This window comes from Dama dama, chromosome 29, assembly GCF_033118175.1.
Source record: "Dama dama isolate Ldn47 chromosome 29, ASM3311817v1, whole genome shotgun sequence".
NCBI lineage: Eukaryota > Metazoa > Chordata > Mammalia > Artiodactyla > Cervidae > Dama > Dama dama.
In genome coordinates, this window is record NC_083709.1 from 29,211,263 (window position 1) to 29,232,142 (window position 20,880).

At 39.4% G+C, this 20,880-nt stretch overlaps 1 protein-coding gene across 1 annotated transcript in view; it reads left to right on the top strand.

The window, feature by feature from the left end:
- Positions 1–20,880, top strand: part of ELAVL2 (ELAV like RNA binding protein 2) — a 136,461-nt gene that overhangs the window by 93,950 nt on the left and 21,631 nt on the right. Inside the window, exon 3 of the mRNA XM_061132961.1 lies at positions 225–328. Within this exon, the coding sequence (XP_060988944.1) occupies positions 225–328 (104 nt within the window). The remainder of the gene's footprint in view (positions 1–224; positions 329–20,880) is intronic.

Sequence of the window (20,880 nt, forward strand, 5' to 3'; positions counted from 1 at the left end):
ACAGCACAGCTTGCTGTGTTCTAACTGATGTTTAAACTTGAAGCTGAAATAGACAGGAGATGAAAAAGGCCACATGTGTATTTCTAGAATTAATGTAGACTTCTTTTTACTCCTGAGAAAATCTGCTGGCATTAATGACAAGACTTTATGCCAGAACCAACGTGGATGTCTGTCATCAGCGGTGGAGAACTAACCTATGCCTTTCTCCCCTTCCCTTTCATTAGGGCAGAGCTTGGGATATGGCTTTGTGAACTACATTGACCCTAAGGATGCAGAGAAAGCTATCAACACCCTGAATGGATTGAGACTTCAAACCAAAACAATAAAAGTATGTTTACATTTTTTTTAATATCTACTCACAGAACAGAGGTTGAAACAAATTAAGGTCTCTTTGTAGTTCTTTCCTTTATTGGTTTTGTGCCCATATAGACACTTCTCTGGGAGGCATAGCAGAATGTTTTGGTTTGTTGCCTGATGGGGGGAACTTAATTCATGAGTACTGCATGTATGTGCTGTCCTTAGTCCTTCAGTTGTGTCTGACTCTCCATGACCCCATGAACAGTAGTCCACCAGACTCCTCTGTCCATGGGATTCTCCAGGCAAGAATACTGGAGTGGGTTGCCATTTCTTTCTCCAACTACATGTATTGCATTGGGCAAAAAGTTCTTTTGACTTTTTCCATTATAATTTACAGAAACCCCCCAATGAACTTTTTGGCCAACCCAGTAATTAGTTGTGTATTAACAAAGGGACAGAGCAGCAACTTTCCTAGATAAGTATGTTAGAAACTTACTGAATTAAATTTCCATCCTTTATAGAGAATTACTTGCCTCTAACTTGAAAAAACCGTATCTGTTTCTTCTAGCACAGGGATCTACAGTTTTGTTCTGTAAAGGGCCAGGCAATAAATATGTTAGCTTTGCAGGCCATTATTAAATGTAAAAATCGTTTTTAGTTCTCAGGTCACAGAAAAGCAGGTCCTCGAGCTATTGTTTGACTCTAGTCTAGCAGACTCAGCTTACTTTGAGGAGACTGACTAGGAGAGTGTATATGCCACACAGGTTATTTTTTTTCTGTTATAGTTGTCTTTTCATGACAAACAGTAAATAACTTTATGGATGTTTTCCCTGCCTTTTTGAATTTTTGAAATTCTGATGTAAATTCTCTCTGGATAAGAAGTTAATACAGTTTGCTGTGTAGATCTCTTTCCCTTTAGAAGATAAAAGGGATGTTGCCTCTGGCAAACGCTTAGTACACGTGCCATCAATTTTCCCTCTTCTGCCCAGTTCAGACATTCCCGATCAATCATGGCAGCCTTTTTCACTGAGTCTGGATGTGGCTTCCAGGTATTTGTCAAAATAGTGCTCCAGACAACCTCTATCAATTGACTGAAGTTGGAACCTATTTTCCACCCTTGATTTAAGAAGTCAGCTCAGACCATAGCCTGGAGTGGTGAGGGGAAGTTAGTCAAGGCTGACTGTGGTATCCATCTTGCTTAGAGGCTTGTCTAGGAGATTTCTGCTCATTTTTTCAGGTATCTGGAAATGCAGTGTCATCTTTGTGTTTAAAAGTTGCTTCTCTCAGAGTTGTCAGTTAAGGTAATTCATTAGCCTGGGGTAGTTTTGATATCTCATTCTTTATATTTATTGGCTTGGAGGAAAGATACCTCCCACCTCTGTCTCATCTAAAGGAAATTGTATGCAGTGACCCCCAAATATACATGGATGTAAGATGTCTGAGATTCTACATGCTTCTTGGTCAAGAAAATGTCCTAGGTACGAAATGTCTAATTACTAGATTTCTAGTATATTCTAAGTTCACAAAGGACCAAAGGACTTGTTTGTTTTGACCTTGGTTTGCAATCTGGAGTGTTATTTCTAATTGTCTGCTCTTCTTTGCCTACTGTTTGTGTTACAGAGATGAACCTTTTAATAGTATTTCTAAGTGTAATGATCAAGTATCTTTAAAAAAGACGTCCAGTTACCTTTTCCTGTTGTTTTGCAAACACTCTGTCCTACTGCAGATTTTTGTGAGGCGCCCCAGTGTCTGTTGACTTCAGGATTGTTGCTCACGAATCGTGGTTAAAAAAATGGAATATTGATGGTTGGATTGACACGCCCTTTTCTCCATTCCAGAAATAAGCACCCTCGTTTCACTCTAGTGGGTCAGTGCTTTTGCTCTACATCAGTTCTTTTTGCAGTAAGGTCCACACGAAGGTAGAAATGCAGGAGAAATGGGTCTCCATAGAAATGTCCATGGCCTGCAGAGAGCCCACTGGTGACAGCTGCTTCCTCATTGTCCGTCACCGGCATTCTCTTCAGGGCCCAGCTGCTCAGGCAGAATACATGCAAGAAAGGACAGTCATGCCTTGTGGCTTTTTCACCATGACATCTGCCCCTTCTCTTCAGATTTTCTGGGATGGGGTGGGCGTGGTCAGTAAGCAGCAGGCTACTTCTTTCCCACCCCTCTCATTTGGTTCCGACAGAAATATCAGATAACAGCTGGTATCCTCAGTTCGGCCCCGATTTGTCTGAGGCAAAGCAGACCATTTCCCAAAACTGCATAGCACCATTTTTGTCTATCTGTTCTTTCTGGTTTTTTTTCAATTAGATGTGTTGTGTGTTCTCATGCAACATCTGAACCAGGTTTTTCCTGGTATTCACTGCTTTCATAGTTTTTAGAAGCTGTATTTAAGCCTGTTTCTTATTCTGTGAATCAGTTTCTTTTTGCTTTCTGCAGTCCATCCTGGTGGAGGCTCTGAAGCTAATCTTATAAAAACACCACTTTCCTCATATTGCTTCTCACTCAAAATTCTCTTCCATTGCCCTACTGTTTTACCATATCATTTGGCTTAACTTTGGAGTGACCCAGCATTATCACTGATTACTATTCTCCATGGTGGTCAGACTGGCTCTTCCATGGCAAGCTCATCTTATTTACAACCTCTGCACATACGCTTTTATGGCTCCCCTGGCATATTCTTTCTCACTCAGTTTAATAGTGGCTATCCCATCTTTTGGAGTCCATCTGAAGTTCTTCTTGCTGCTGCCTTTCTCGGTTTTTCTGACTCAGGTTGGGTCTCTCCCTTCTTTTGAAATAGTCCATGAGGGATCACAGAAGTTTGGAGATTGAAGGGGACCCATATATAATTCAGACTTAAGCATTAACCTCTACCCGCAGTAAAAAAGTTGAGACTTAAGTGGCAGTCACAGAGTTTAGCTTAGACCAGGCGGTTGAAGTCAGAGCTGTGACTCAAATCTTTGTCTTTTGATGTCTACACTAAGCCTGTTACCATGACACCATATTTTCCTTTAGAAAGCTGCAGTAGATTAATTAATATATATGTCATTTATAAGTATATAAGTATTGGTGCACTTCTTGAGCTCAGGTTTCTGTCATGTCTTCCGAGCCACCTGTGCATTTGGTAGAATTCCTATTTATTGGAATATTGAAACAGTGAATCAAGCTCTGTGAAAGATGGTTTATTTAGCAGTTTTTCCTGGGGCTTCCTAGTAGCATTAGCCCACTAGGGTTTTGTGTAATAGATGGATGGTATGTTGAATAGATGGCAAATATTCACTATTTCTGTAATGAGTGAAGCAGAGTCCCATAGGCACTGAGAAATCTGAAGCAGTTATTACCAAACTTGGTTGCAAAATCACAAGGAGGATGAGTTAGAAATACAGATTCTGGGACCCACTTCAGATCTACTCAATCAGTGTAGGAATCTACTTTTTTGTTTTGCAGATAATTTGTGACAGTGAGTCTAAGACCTGACAAGACCTAACACTTAGGAACCGTCAAAATGAAATGGGTTTTCTAAATACTTGGTACTTTTCCATGCGGAGTTCCATTTGATTTCATCTTTTTACGTTGATAATCTTGTGGATAATGCTCTTAACTGGAATATTAATCGTGGTTTTATTTTAATGACAATTCAGCATTTGGAGTAAAAAGTTCATACTGTCTTCACTTTTTAAAAGGTGTGGCTTAGAAATTAGAAAAACTTAATAAGTTGACCTTATGTTAGAGATTTGTTATGTACAGTGGCATTTATAGGTTAAAGATTCAAGGTGGCAATTCTCTTAAGGTTCACTTTTTTTTCCTGGTTGAGTTAATGTCCAGCAGCTTACATTGCTGGTGATAAGAGGCAATCATGATGAGTAAAGCCTACCCATGTTATCCCTAATAATGAGCTGGTAAGTAAAGTGTGGATATTACAAGATGTTTTTAGCTTTTGATACTAGAGAGGGTAGTAAAAAGAGAGTATATGCACAATTCTTTCCACTCCTAAGGGAAAATGAATTTTTTTTGCCTAGGTTAAAGTTATCAGACCTAGATTCATGCTGAGCCAGGGTAAAATCATTTCTGAAAATACTTTAAGAGTTTTCCCCCCACATTAAGTACTGTGAATAAGAGAATATCCCATATACAGTAAAATCTGTATCTTGACTCGCAGCTTCTCCTCCTTCTACAGTGGGCCGAGGAAGTTTTATTCCACAAAGTGGCTTTGCTTTATTTCAAAGTACTAGGAGCTGTTGGGCTTCCCAGGTGGCTCAGTGGTAAAGAACCCGCCTGCCAGTGCAGGATTTGCAGGTTCCATCCTTGGGTTGGGAAGATCCCTTGGAGGAGGAAATGGCAACCCACTCTAGTATTCTTGCCTGGGAATTCCCATGGACAGAGGAGCCTGGTTGGCTAAAGTCCACAGGGTCGCAAAAGAGTCGGACACAACTTAGTGACTAAACAACAGCAAGGAGCTGTTACCCCAAGGGATAGAGAACTTTTCATCTTTATTGATAGGTTCCTTTGTAACTCAGCTGTTAAAGATTCTGCCTGCAATGTGGGAGACCTGGTTTTGATCCCTGGGTTGGGAAGATCCCCTGGAGAAGGAAACAGCTACCCACTCCAGTATTCTGGCCTGGAGAATTCCATGGACTGTATAGTCCGTGAGGTTGCAAAGAGTTGGACGTGACTGAGTGATTTTCACTCCCTGTCACCCCTAGAAATCCACGTCTTCTCTCTCAGAGCAGGAAAAACCCTGTCTGGAAATGCTACTAGCATAGAAAAACTGCCTAAAATTGATTTTGATTGAATCAATTTTTCTTAATCATTCAGACATAAGTCAGATTAAACCTTACCTTTGCTTAAAAATTACTAATTGACATACATTAATGTGGAAATTCTCATTAAAATAATTAAACTGCCATTTCTGTCTATATGAAAAAAACTTAACAATAGGAATATTAATTAGAAATAGTAATGTGTATTCTGTAAAGTGTTCAGTTTAATAGAGAGCAATTAAGTAAAGCTTAATACACCTTTTTTCCTGAGCTACTGTATTGCTTTTAATTTTTGTTAAATTTATACCTTTTCTACCTATAGCTTATCTTTTTCTCAGTTAGTAAATGTCATGTTTGTCGACTGTTTTTCTGCTTAGCATGAACTATATCCTTAATATAGGAGGAATCTATGTATTTCTAAAGTTTTACCCTCCCTGATACTGTTTAAGTGATTTAACTGGCTGTGTAAGCTTGGATGGACTTGATCTTTTAACCATTTTAAGTTTCTATTTATATCTGTAAAATCTTTAAAAATAATGGATCGGCTTATCACTGAGTCTGTTTATTACCTGAGTCTCTTAACTTTCTGTAGTGTTCCAGATTCTTTTCTAAGAAAAGGTGTAACTGTTTAATGGACTCATGGCTATCACAGAGGATGGTTTGGTTGAGAATGCATTTAGAGTGAAGTGCAGCACCCTGACCTGAGGAGGTAACACCTAACTCTTTACGCTGTTGAACATTAGCAGCCACAGTAAAATTTGTACTGGAAAACTTGTCTGTCTCAACCCTCGGTTCAGGATTATCTGGGATGGGGTTGGTTTTTGTCTGTCATTCTAAGTTGTCACTTTATAAAATTTAATTCTGAACCTGAGGATATATCTTGTGGCTTCTGCATAAATAGTCTCCCCACTCATTAGTGGAGGAAAGGACATGGAAACAGGAGCGGGAGTGAAGCTGGACTATAGGCTTGCCTGTTGTTTGGGTGCTCTGTTTAAAGTTTCTGCAGCACTGTTCTGGGGTATGGGTTTTATAATAGCAGGAAAGCTGAGAGTTCATACTTCTGCTGGGAAGTTTGAAAGCAGGTGTTAGGGAAATCACATATAATTAGCTGGAGTAGAAAGCAGGGTGGGGAGTGGTGTGGAAATGAGCCTGAGAGCAGTTGGGGGCCTGAAAAGGTACGTGTGCTGAGCTGAGTGAGGAGCTGTGGTTTTATACTGTCAGTGAGGGAGGACCACCGAAGAGTTCTGAGCAAAACAGTGACAGGGTTGGACTTGGATGTTTCTTAGGAGGGGAAAATCTGCTTTGGATTTAAACTCCACATCCCTCTGAGCATCTCAAGCCACATACGGCTCTTGTGGCTTATTTATGTTGTTGATATTTCTCATGAAGGTACAAAGTGTAAATGCTTACAGAAGAAGTGTGGACTTCACAAATTTATAAGACATCTTCTGTAAAGTACCTATCAGTTCAACAAGAGTATAGATCATCATTTGCCTTTTATCTTAACCAGACTGGGAAATTCTGAAAGTAATAGTCTGAAGGACAGACCTCACAGTAACTGACAACTTTTGAGATGTTATCCTAAATTTATTATTTACCTGATCAGGTCTCTGTGGATAGACAAATGGAAACTTTGAGTAAATGATTTCTATGCCCTTTTTAAGAAAATGAGATTGGGTGTAAGTTTTTCTAATTTCATTTTTAACCCATGATCTGTAACTTTCTAGAGCCAAATTCTAAGTGTATTACTACATGTGATTATCAGATACTCTTCAGTGCATTTGAATAAACCTCACATCTATATTGAATCCAATTTACATAGTCCTTATATGAAATGAAGAAAAATAGATTTTTTTTTGAGTAATATGTTTTTTGTGGAATGTTTTACTTTCAACTTTGATTTTTTTTTTTTTAAAACATAAAAATCTCCAGAGGTTGTTACTTACCTAGGGGGCCTGGCAGGGTCCAGAACCTGGTCCTGACTTCAGGCCTGTTGTGTTATTTCTGCTCCTTGTAAGCTTTGTCCATAGTGGGAATTAGACATTTGAAAGTTCCCAGGGGGCAATACCTTGGCATTCTCTGAACAGCTTTTCTGTAGAAGGGACTTCTCCACGGTTGCTGAAGCAAAGGCTAAGACTGTACAGAGGGAAGGTTGAAGAGGAGGAGGGTTCCTGGGGGCAGTGTCCTAGCCCGCTTCCTGTCCATCCCTGCTTGTGAATCACAGAGGGTGGCGGTGGGAGAAAGTCTTAGCAGCTGACCTAACCCATCTTCCTCGGGAGGGATTTTGTAGATCATTTTATTACACAAGCATGGCCCTACATTTCCTGCCTATTTCATACATGTACACCAGCAAAGGCGTTTCTAATGCGAGCACTTCTCTGCTTAACTTTTCTAGTGCTCTTTAAGGGTAGGGTAGGGCCTGTTGTCGTTCATGTATAACCCAGAAGCAGTACTTGCTCAGTTTGGTGGCTTCAGCCTGTTGTCCCAAACTGACGAGAGAAGTTAAGTAGGTGTGCCGCCTTCTAACAGAGCCTCAATTCCTTGCTGTATCCACTTTTGTGTAGTGTTTTCATAGGACTTTTATTCTTCTATTTGTCTGGATTCATGCCAAAACAGTAATAGTTTCTTGTAGCCCTTTGGCCAGTGAAATGAAGTGCAGGTTAAGGGGCTTGTTCAGAAGTAATACCGCTAATAATAATACTGCTGGGACCAGGAATGGGCCATGTTGGCTGATGCCGGCACCTTTAATGGTTTTCTTTCCATTTCACGTTACCGATATTCAGATATCTATACCGCTATAAACAAATCGAATAGTCTCTTGATTTGGGGCTCTTAGTACCCTGAGATTTTCTGAACCAGCTTATTAGGTGCAGGGGAGTGGAGCAGTGCCTGGTGATGGAAGAACTCTGTTGTCTTTCAGGCTGAGCACTGGAGATAGCCAGACCTCCCGTTTAAGAAGAAAACTGGTATCCGGAGGTCCTGTTTAGCAGATAGGTGAATTAACATTTCAATGGAAATTGGACAGTAAAAGGATTATTCTAGTAACTTTCTCCACCTCTGTTTTGTAGGAGACCATTCATACTTCCAGAATGCTTTCCTGGCAGGTTCCTTTGAGTCCTAGATGCTAGTTTAAAAATCACAGCAAAGCGCATTTCTCTCTCTCTAAATTTGTGTGGACTCTTTAGAAAAGCATGTGTGGTCCATTTTCTTCTGCTCCTACCTCTGCCAGGATTTCCTTTAGCATCAGTTCTCAGCCACGAGTACTGCATCAGAATTCCTGGTGGAATTTTTGCTTCAGAAAGTTTCTTGGCATGCTATTTATGAACAAGCAAGAGAGGCGGCTGTGTTTTGAAAACAATACAGGAAATCTGTTCCTTACTGTGCCCTGCCCCCCTTCTTTAAAGAGCTCCTTAGAATGCTGCATTAGGACATAGAGCCCCAAGTCCCAGATCCGTGTTCTGCTCTTATCTGTTGGTCTAGTTTCCTCAGCTGTAAAATGGTAGAGATGGTACCAGGTTACTCAGTTCCTGCGAAACATTTGGCCTGAGATCTAGAGGTAGAAAATACTTGTGTTGGTCTGTTATTTTCAGAAACAGAAGATCAAGAATATTTCATTGTTTTTTAGTTTGCATTTTCTATGTTACAGTGATATTTTTAGAAGTCTAGTTGGGAGGAATTAAGAAGCTAGTTTTATTCTGAAGAAAGTAGTCACAGTGTTTAATTCTTTAATTTTATTGGATATTTTAAAAATGGGTCTAGTTGCTTGAGTTATAGAGAAGTGGATTGTGAACAAAAATAAATCATGCTAATAGGCTTTCTTTTGGGTCATTAGTACCAGGTTACCGCCTCCCAGGGGAGAGGGAACTTTAATCCTTCCTGCACCGGTTCTGGGCTTGCTAATGAGTCTTGAAATGACCCTTAGGTGAGCAGCAGGAAGGACGCGAGCAGAGCGTCTGCCTGGCCCCGGAAACTGATCATTCAGAAAACGCTTTCGTTTCCCCAGAGGGATTCTTTAGAAGTCTGGCCATTTCTGCTTGCTTCTCCCAAACAACGCTGTTCACATTCCTAGAAAGATTCTGGAGTCCTATGGAATCAAGCACTGCAGCCTTTTCCAGAGACTGGCCATACTGTGGGCTCCGCATCTCAATGGAGCCATACATAGGGGGTCTACTTCTTGGAAATAACCTTTGGGTGGGTTTTATGGACTTTGTTTTACTTTTGCATTTTTGTATTTGCTGGTGATTTATAGTCACATATGCTTTCAAGATACCTGGGAATTTGCCTTATTCAGAAATTAATGCTGGTAGATGGGAAAGAAGAGGGCTTGACATCTATAATTTTTATGAACTCCTCAGGAAATCCAAAAATACGCCCCAGAGTTTGAGGATTACCTGTTTAAAAATCCCTTGACATAAGGGACTGCTAAAACTTTAATGTTCATCAGAATCACTGTGGTGCGGTGGTTAATAAAATGCAGATTTCTGGACCCTAGTCAAGACTTACTGAATATGATTACCTACAGAGTGAGGCCGAGAAAGTTGTAGTTTAATAGCCACCACAGGTGATTCTTAACATGTGGTGGTCTAACCTGAGGACCATTGTTTAGTGGTTTACACTTGGACAGCTTTCTGGTGCTTGTTTTAAAACATGTAAGTAAGATTTTCATTTTGGGGTCTTGTGATTAATGGGTGTAATTTTAATGAATATAATGCCCTATCTACCCTCCCCTTTGTCTCTCTCACATACATGTGCTCATGCACTCGTTTTCAGAGCATTTGAATGTCATTAAGTACTTCTAGCGTTACAAGTACTTAAACATCATGTGGTATTTGATTCTGAGAGTGGGGAATTTGCAGCGTGGTTCTTCTGGGGCCCATTCATTTAAAATGGCTATTTCATAGTGTAGAGATTGGGAGTTGAATTTTATGATCCCAGATGGTTGTGAATCCTTAGATTATGGAAGTTGCTTTTGTAATACAATTGAAGTTGGTCTCGTTTTTATAAGTGCCTAGCCACACTCCTAACGCACCCTCCCTGGTATCTGGATATTTGAACTTTCAAGGCAGGGTCTAAATAAATGGAAATGTGTGCTCTTATAAAGGACTCTTCCACACAGTGTGTTAAAAATATTTAAAGAAAAAAATTTACAGCATGCTACTTTAATTTATAAACGTTTTGACCTATAAAACTGTATTTTGTCTCAAAGCTGGGGGAAAGCGGTGTGCACATACTGTTGCCTGACGGCTTAGTATGTGTCTGTTCTGCTCAAATTTGCAAAAAGGGTTAATAAGTACTTGTCACCAACTTGCAGGATTTTCCTTCGTGTTCTTCTTCATTAACCAGTGTTCTTGGGGGAATTGTGAAATATGCATTGTCTGCAAACTACTCTGAAGCACAAAGTCAAATGAACTGTGAAGGTGAGGGCTGAAAACACCGCTCTCACCTTGGTTCTTGGTTCTTTGAGTATTAGAGAACATTGATCTGCTCGGTGGCAGAGGGGGTACTGCTGGCGGTTTAATTACGGCCAGGGAGTGTTATTGACGCTATCAATCAGTGGGACCCAGGGAAAGGGCACGGCGCCAGGCCGTTCTGTGCTCCCAGCAGTGTCATTAAATGCCAAAGGACTGGATTCTCAAGGTAAAGGGAGGTGCTTCCGCACATCTGAAGGAGGAGTTCACTTTGTCTTGCAACAGAGGTAAAGGTGGCTGCTGCTGCTGCTAAGTCACTTCAGTCGTGTCTGACTCTGTGCGACCCCACAGACGGCAGCCCACCAGGCTCCCCCATCCCTGGGATTTTCCAGGCAAGAACACTGGAGTGGGTTGCCGTTTCCTTCTCCAATGCATGAAAGTGAAAAGTGAAAGTGAAGTCTCTCAGTTGTGTCTGACTCTCAGCGACCCCATGGACTGCAGCCTACCAGGCTCCTCCATCCATGGGATTTTCCAGGCAAGAGTACTGGAGTGGGGTGCCAAGGGTGGCTAGCCCCTCCTTTTGGCCGCCTTTACATTTCCGGAGGAGTTCTGTGAATGGCAGTGGTATGGTCTCTTCTTGGGGTACGGTTAAGGTTGTTGGTGTTTTCCTTAAAAATCCTCTCTCTTTTCAGGTCTTCACAACTGTCATTTAAAAGACTCTAGGAATACAATAATTACTCTCTGTTAAAAGCTGTTTTGGGGGGAATATGTAGCCCAGGTGTCTAATAGATATTTGGAGAATGAGAGATGGTCTTTGAATGAGACTATTAGTCCTGCAAATCAGTTCATTTAAAAAAGCTTTCCCCATGATGATTCTGTAATGTCTAATCATGTTGAGAGAGAAATATCTTGGTTGGTTTGAACTTATAAAGCATTCAGTAATATTTCAGGGGTCATTCCTTTAAAATCATCTATTGAGCACAGTTTTCATAGTTGTATAACTTAGGTCAGGTCTACATCATCTATGTAGGTGAAACTTTATTTGGCTATAGGGAAGGCTTATAATAATGTTTCTATTATCATTTTATCATATATTTCCTACATACACACACATATGTATATGTCTGACACACAAATCTCCATCTAGGCCTATTTGAGAGAGAGGAAATGCCATAGCTAATCCAAAATGTTTTCTGTTACTGCCTCTTTTTTTTTTTTTAATTGATGTATAGCTTGTAATGATGGAGGGTTACCAAAGATAATTTACCCTTGAAAGAGATTGGATTTCTAATTTTTTTTTCCAAAGGATATATTCATACACATACACGCTAAATCTATGACAAATGGGTCAAATCAGGCCCCAGAACAACAAGTCTTAGCTATTGTAATGTACTTGTAATTCAGGTTTGGGTTGTAGGTTATTTATATTTCTCACAGGTGTTTGAAGTGGGATTGTTGAATTATCTTCTCCTTTGTTTAGAACAGGAAGATTGTTAGAATTTATTCTTCAGAAGTTTGAGGAGGAATTTTTTTTAATATACATTAAGCGTTTACTAAAACGGCCTCATTGCATTATATAGAGCCATAACAAGACCGGTGGTCAGCCTCCCAAGCTTGTAGGGAAGGTCATATGCTTTAAAAGTCTATGTTCATCATACATGTGCTTTTCCCCCTCTTCTCCCCCGCCACCAAGGGCAAAGGTATTATCATAATGTTAAAATAAGTACTTGCAAATTGTTTTAAGACTGTATAATCATGGTTATGCGGCCTTGGATGGGGATATCGGTGAGTAATTAAATAATTCTGGGGCCATTCTGAGTGGCTAGTATGTCCAAGTAAGCTTTGCTAAATGTTGAAGCAGTGCTAAAATACGACACGATACAGCCTTGGCCTTGACATCCGTGTGTAGTAGGAGAGACAGCACGCACTTTACGTGACCATCATGTGGATGTATGGTGAGTGAATGCAGAATGTAGTGGCAAAAGGATATGTCACTGGCTGCTGAGAGGCCTCTGAAATGGTTTCAGAGGCGATAGGGTTCTACAAAAGAGGATTATCAGGCAGAGAAAGAAGAATGGTATTACACATGAAGGGATGTCTGATCCAGAGGCACAGGGGCCATTGTGTGACATGGACCTTTCTGGAGGAAGCTACATCTGAAAATGATAAAGTGTGCTTATTCTTTCAAAATGATTCTACAAAAATGATTGGTAAAAAAAACTTAATCCAACCTAGCCCCATATTTTACATTTATCCTTTGTTGTTGTGTTTTTTTTTTTTAGTGAAGACTTAATTTATAAGGAACTATAGAAATGAATTTGGGCAGATTAATTCATTTGTTTGTAGACACGTTATCTGCCTTGTTTTGAAAAGATCCACTGTGGCCTATGAGACTAATTTAAAATATTTACAAATGGCACTGAGAAGAAATTTCTCTTTGGAGTATTTAGTATCCACACAGAGATAGGATCATTTTATTTTCATTACAGTAGGTATACATAGGCCAAAGAAGACTTAGATATCTGAGCTAAAATTGTAGTGAAGTAGTTTTTTCTTCTAGTTATAGAAAAAAGAAAACTTATTGTAAATAGTTTTCTTTTTTTTTTATTGCCCCACTTATTTTTGACTGTTCTCTTCACCCAGTTTATTATCTCAATATTATATATGTGTGTGACATACATGTGTATTTCTGTAGCTCATTGAAGTCAAGTCGCTCAGTAGTGTCCGACTCTTTGAGACCCTATGGACTGTAGGCCTACCAGGCTACCCCGTCCATGGGGTTTTCCAGGCAAGGGTACTGGAGTGGGTTGCCATTTCCTTCTCCAGGGAATCTTCCCAACCCAGGGATCAAACCCAGGTCTACCCGCATTGTGGGCAGACGCTTTACCATCTGAGCCATTAGGGAAGCCTTAGTAGCCCATTACTCCCTTTTTATAAAAGCTTGACTGTGACATTTAAGGCTGTAGAATTACTATTCCAGTGTTGTCATTGTCCTATAGAAATTTTTATCCTTTCATGTCTGGCTTCTTCATCCTCCAAGATTCCAGTCCGATTCTTTCCCTGCCTATACTACTTAATATACCATTGTCATTACCTCCTAAGTTTTATTTGGCTGATAAAGCATTTATTTTTCGCTGCATTTTATCTTTCTCTCCTATTTGGTGGTCTGCTCTCTGAGAACAGGTAGTCTTTGTCTTCAGAGCACCTCATGGAACGCTTGTGCTTTTGTTTGTAATTTCTGAATGAGGAAGTTTCTAGCTATTGACTCACAAGAAAGAGTGGAGACCTGCTCAGTGTACTCAAAGGTGGGAAAATTCAAGCTATAAGCGAAATTAAAAGTGAACCTATCTCTTCCTGTTAGGTGTTCCGATTCAGTGAAGATGTCGTAAAATGATTAAGGGATTTACCAACTCTTTTTCCTTTTCTACAATAAATGAAGATTTAACTGCTATTTTTCATGTGAGATTTTCTACATAATGTCCATGAGTCTGTGTCTTTGTCTATCATCTGTGTCTCTTGTAGATTCCTTTTTCCTCTCTCAAATCTTAGATGGAGTATGTGAAAGCCCTAGAATATTTAACCTACCGAAATTGACTTGCTGAGAACCTTTTTCTTTTCCCACACTTTACCACCCAGTAAAAAACAGCTTAGTTTTTATTCTTAAACAGTGCCACTTTACTTATATCAGCTGTAGTGTGTAGTCCCTTCTTTAGGTTTAACTTTCTAACTCAGCTTTTTAATCTGTCAACAATGTCTTAGACATACTAGATGGTCAGATACTACATAAATCATATTTAAAGTTTATTTTTGAAGGTAAAGCTGTGACAGGTATCCTGATAGTATGGTTTTTGTTGGAGATTGCATCTGATCATGTATCAGAATCTTGAAAGAACCCTTTAAGAAGCTTTTACTGCAAAATAACTTTCTAAGAATTGGAAGAGTCCAGCTATTTTTCTATAAGCCAGTTTAACGTTTCCAATGAAGTACAAAATGCTAGATTGTTTGGACAAGCATTGTACCTTCTAGTCATCTTGCCTGAGAGGTACTTCAGAGATAACCTTTGCAGGAGGCCGTGGACTGGATTCACTCAGCAGATACTGGCATGCTTACTTGGTGGGTGGGGCATCCATATATACAGACATATAGTCAGTCCTGTGGTTCACATCTGCAGATATGGAGTGCTGACGATGTTTGTTGTACTACACTGTTTTATATGAGGACTGTGAGCATCTGTGGATCTTGGTATCCATAGGGACTCCATGGATACTGAGATGACTGTAAATATAAGAATAAGTTTCAACCCTCTAGGAGCTTAACGCCTAATACTAGAAAAGTTTTGTAAGTGCATTACAGTACTCCCAGTCACTTGGGGGCAGTGAGCAGGGAGGCTATGAGACAGTCTTCTGCACTGGCCCTGATGAAGAAGCCCATGCACAGCTGAGTATTAAGTACTGAGATTTCCCTGCTCTAAATCTCCCCAGTGTCCTCATAGTATATTTAGTGAAAGTGTTTAAAGTAAAAACTTGACATTTACCTGCTACTGTAGCATTCTTAGTGTTTTTTCACTAAGATTCACATGGTGTGAATTCTGATGGTGTCATTGGGCACTGGCTGCATGGTGACTTGTAACTATCCCATATTCAGAAACAAACATGGAACCTATTCTAACCTGATGTTAGGCTGATTTCATGAAGTTCATTTATTGTGTCTGCTGTTGACTCCCCCAGAAGAACCCCTTTTCTCATTTGGCATTTCACATTAAGCTCTAAGAGAGCCCTGAGGATGGAGTCAGGAAGTGGGAGGATTTGATACGTGGCACTTTGTTGGAGAAATGAAGTTGGCCTTTCTTATCAGCCCATTTAAAGGTGCTGGATGGGAATTCCCTGGTGGTGTAGCGGTTAAGACTCACTCTTTCACTGCCGAGACCCCAGGTTTGATCTCTTCCCCACTGGTCTGGGAACTAAGATGATCCCACAAACCTAGAGGTGTGTTCAGGGAAAAAAAGGATGCTCTGTGTTGAGCCTCGAGGGGCAACAGTCGGATGGCCTTTCCATCAGGGTTGGTTTCAGCCAGGCTTCAGGCTTTCCAAACCTACTCATCTGTTGCTCTCTTGTAAAATACTTGTACCATTTTGTGATGCTGTAACTACAGATTTTATTGTAATGATATGAATTTTGATAATAACTGCAATAGATTTGGAATAAGGCTTACTTTATCATTGAACAGGTTTTCTGTTAACTTAATCTTTGAACTGTTTTTCTGTTAAAGTAAATCTGCTCTGTGCCAAAACTCTCTCTCTCATCTTCTCTGATCTCAGAGGTAATGGTATTATTTGAGTTTTTTTCTTCCATAAATTGGGGCCTCTGAAAATAGTAGCCAATTAATACTCTTGTTAAGAGAATCAACCAAATTAATAAGTGTAACATGCCCAGCACAATGCTTGGCACATGGTAAGCACTTAAACACTAGGAACTATCATCATCTGTATGGTTACATGATTTTACACATATGAAATCATTATATTGTGATTAAAATATTATTATTGTTCTTTAGTTCTGTACTGTTAGTTTTAATATTTCATGTAATCTATGTAAGGTCACTGTGAGGTAAGAACTATCATTAACCTCAAATTACAAATAAAGACATAGAGGCTTCAAAGAACCTAAGGAAATATTCCCAAATTATATAAATGGTAAGTCACAGAGCCAGGACCTGAACTTAGCTTGTGAGACCCCCATGCCCTATGTTTTTACTGCTTCATGGCTCTGGACAGTTAGTTCTAGCACAAGCACCAATTGCAGGGCACTGGTTGTTCAAAATATGCTCTCTTGTAAAAATGCAGCAAGACAGCGGTGGTTTAAATTTGATGATCACGAGGTTTCTGATATTTCCATTTCTTCGGTGAAATCTTCAGCAGCTTATATCCTCTTTTATACGTCACTGGGACCACGAATAACTGATGTAGCCACATAAGGAAAAGTAGGTTTTAAGCTAGTTACCTTTTAACAGGCTGAGCAACACAACTCTTGGAATTGCTTATAAAGATTCTGGATAGGCATCGCTGACCATTTAAAGGACTTGTAGGACAATGAGAGCTGTGTTACTATACCATATACTTCTGGTCAGCGCTATTATCAAAAAACTGACCAAGAACATTTAACAAGTATTGCAGTAAGCATTCCTTACAGGTACCATTTATTTCAAAACAAGTTTTTTAGTTTGCTCCAAAGTTAAAATAATTAACTAGCTAAGCATTATTATTCTGCTGGTCTAAAAATCATTGTATCCTTTATTTTCCTATTCACTGTTATGGCCTTTTCACATTTCTAAATCCCAGCTTGATCTAATGAATACTCTAGAATGATGTAAAGCAGATAGGAATGTATGTGTATATATTTATTGCACACTTGCACATCAAATCAATGTACATAGTATAATATGTGGTCCTTTTGTGAAGCCTAGAACTCAGAGGATTGCTTCCCCACCGCCCTCCTTTTGGCCTATTCTGAGTAACTGCAGTGCTTTCTTAGGGACATGACAGGGCAAAGCTATTTTTTGTTGGCTTTGGGCTGTATTTGTGCACTAAATCTTTATTCTAAAAAAACAAATGGAAACTTTTCTTTAATTTTTTAAATGAGAATTTTCATTTACACCTACATTAAAATCTTAATGAGAAAAATAATTAAAAACTCAAAAAAAAAAAAAAAAAAAAAAAAAAAATATGCTCTCTTGTGGCCTGAATTTCACCAGTAATAGTGTATTCTCTTTTTCCTTTGTAAGTTTTTTGACCAGGTACTAAATTAACTCATGTTTGTCTCAGTTAACACCTTGTTCATGTTACTTGACATTTCTAAAGATTTTGTGGCCAAATGAACACAGGCTCATTTCTCATTTTTAATACTAAAAGTAAAGGTATCTACTTTCTTAACCACTATTGAAGGTATTCTTCGGTGGTTACAGCTGAAACTCTATTTTTTTTTCCCATGCCACTTTAGTATAATCACTTGCAAAAATTTTAATGGGCTCAGTGGAGGTATGGGGTTAGAAATGGAATATGGGACATTTTGATTGGCAGATTGTGGCTTAGACCTTGGAATGACTCAGTCACCACCCCTGCAGTAGCGGACATTATTTAACCACACACTCCCATTCACATGCGCTATCTACTCCCGTTGCTCTACTTGTGCTTTATTTTTTGTTAAATTCTTTGCATGCAAAGATCTTGAGGAATTTGAAAGGCATTTGTGACCTCTCCAAGTTGCATTTCAAGAACATCTTTACCATAGACTTGCTGTTGGTCTTTACCAGGCTGAGAGTCCTTGCTGAACCAACTGTGTACTACAGCCAAAACAGAAGAAATAAAAAGAACAGATACTGGCCAACTATGATAGTTTAATAAAAAAATATAAAAGTATCTGTGATGACCTCATCATGGACCTTCAGGTCCTCATTTATGGACCTTTCATGGATGAAACTGTTTTGGGTAACATTTAATAAACTCTGCTCAAAGTTATTTTTCTGAAGGTGTTTTAAGATGTGTGAAAGGGGAACTCTAATCTGTCAAGTCCTCTGTTTGTGATTAGTTACTTAATAACAAATTTTACAACTAGTATACTTTTGTTTTTCTGAGGCTCTTTCATAGTTTTAGTGTTGTTTTTTTAATAATCCCATACATAATCACTTATTCTTATAGCATTAGTGATTCTTTATTGTTCAGTTGTGTCTGGCTCTTTGTGACCCCATAGACTGGAGCATGCCAGGCTTCCCGGTCCTTCACCAGCTCCTGGAGTTTGCTCAAATTCCTGTCCGTTCAGTCAGTTTTACCATCCAACCATCTCATCCTCTGTTGTGCCATTCTCCTCCTGCCCTCAATGATTCTTAACTGATTCTTAAGTGATTCTTAGCTACATCTTTAAGTTAGATACAAAAATTAGCTGGCTTGAATGTTATTTAGTGATGCTGCACTAAAACTTGGAAATGATGTGAAGCTGAGACAGTCTCTCTAGTGTAAAATAGCCAGTTGCTATTTTTACTTTATTTTTAATGGTATATAATTTAAAAAAAAAAATGAGACAAAGCATTAGTCTCAGGAATTATAATTTAATATTTTTCTCTCTCCAACTCGCTTCACCCATGTTAGATTTTCCTCAAATATCTCCTAAATAATTCTCAAGCACTGCTAATAGAAGAAATATAGTAACTGTTCTAAGAGAAAGACTCATTTGATATATTTCAGGTTTTCCTTATACATGTATAAGAAAAAATTTAGCAAAGTTAATGTTCTTCTTCATGTCTGTTTAGTATCTCCATATTAAATATCTGATCATTTCTGTAGAAATTTGCATGATTGTGTGTTGCAGCCAGTGGCTTAATAGAAAACCCCTGGAAGAAGAGTCAAAATTCCAGAATTCTACACTTAACTCTTTTGTTCTGTCTTTGGACATGTCACTTCACTTTTATGAAATCTTTTTTTTTTTTTTTTCTTTCTAAATACGAAGATATTGGACCAAATGATGTCTATAGTTTTGCTCTCAAGTTAAGATATCCTTATCTCTGCTACATAGTACTATGTTTAAGAATTTATTGTTTCTAAGGATTTGAATCCTCAATTTAAACAATGAAACTTCATCTTTTTTTTTAATGTTTAATGGAATCTATAGTATGATGCTGTGAAAGTGCTGCATTCAATATGCCAGCAAATTTAGAAAACTCAGCAGTGGCCACAGGACTGGAAAAGGTCAGTTTTCATTCCAATCCCAAAGAAAAGCAATGCCAAAGAATGCTTCAACTACCACACAATTGCACTCATCTCACACTCTAGTAAAGTAACACTCAAAATTCTCCAAGCCAGGCTGCAACAGTATGTGAACCATGAACTTCCAGATGTTCAAGCTGGATTTAGAAAAGGTAGAGGAACCAGGGATCAAATTACCAACATCTGTTGGATCATCGAAAAAGCAAGAGAGTTCCAAAAAAATATCTACTTCAGCTTTATTGACTATGCCAAAGCTTTTGACTGTGTGGACCAGAACAAACTGTGGAAAATTCTGAAAGAGATGGGAATACCAGACCACCTGACCTGCCTTCTGAGAAATCTGTATACAGGTCAGGAAGCAACAGTTAGAACTGGATATGAAACAGCAGACTGGTTCCAAATAGGAAAAGGAGTACATGAAGGCTGTGTATTGTCACCCTGTTTATTTAATTTATATGCAGAGTACATCATGAGAAACGCTGGGCTGGATGAAGCACAAGCTGGAATCAAGATTGCTGGGAGAAATATCAATAACCTCAGATATGCAGATGACACCACCCTTATGGCAGAAAGTGAAGAAGAACTAAAGAGCTTCTTGATGAAAGTGAAAGAGGAGAGTGAAAAAGTTGGCTTAAAACTCAACATTCAGAAAACTAAGATCATGGCATCTGGTTCCATCACTCATGGCAAATAGATGGGGAAACAGTTTAAACAGGGACTTTAGTTTTGGGGGCTCCAAAACCACTGCAGATGGTGACTGCAGCCATGAAATTAAAAGACGCTTGCTCGTTGGATGAAAAGTCATGACCAGCCTAGACAGCATATTAAAAAGCAGAGACATTACTTTGCCGACAAAGGTCCATCTAGTAAAAGCTATGGTTTTTCCTTCAGTCATGTATGGATGTGAGAGTTGGACTATAAAGAAATCTGAGCACCAAAGAATTGATGCTTTTGAACTGTGGTGTTGGAGAAGACTCTTGAGAATCCCTTGCACTGCACTGGGATCCAGCCAGTCCATCATAAAGGGAATTGGTTCTGAATATTCATTGGAAGTGTTGGGTAGTTAGAATAGGAAACAGGAGTCCAGAATGGCTGTGGCTAAAAGACAAGGAAGGGAAAAACCCACGGAGATAGAATAAAGGAAGGTCTGAGGACTGGAGTTGAGGACCTCAGGTAGAACATACAGCACTCCTGGCTAGCACAATTTACATAGGGCAGGCCCAGGAGGAGGAGAAAACATATAAAGAGGAGCCGAGGGGCCGAGGGGTCTCTCTCTCCCGCATGCACACATGCTCTGTGTCTGTCTTTCTCTCTCTGTTCTCTTCATGCCTTTTGGGTCACATGCCCTCATGCCTTGAGGATGTATTTTCCTTTATTTTCTAAATAAAACTGATCTGTCCGAGAACTATAACATGGGCTGTCCGAGAGCTGTGACACGCTAAGGGCTTTAATGTCCATCACTTCAAATCTTTGTTGTGACGAGACAGAACCAAGGAGACTACACTCCGTTAACAGAAGGACTGATGATGAAGCTGACACTCCCAATATTTTGGCCACCTGATGCAAAGAACTGACTCATTGGAAAAGACCCTGATGCTGGGAAAGATTGAAGGCTGGAGGAGAAGGGGACGAAGAGGATGAGATGGTTGGATGGCAT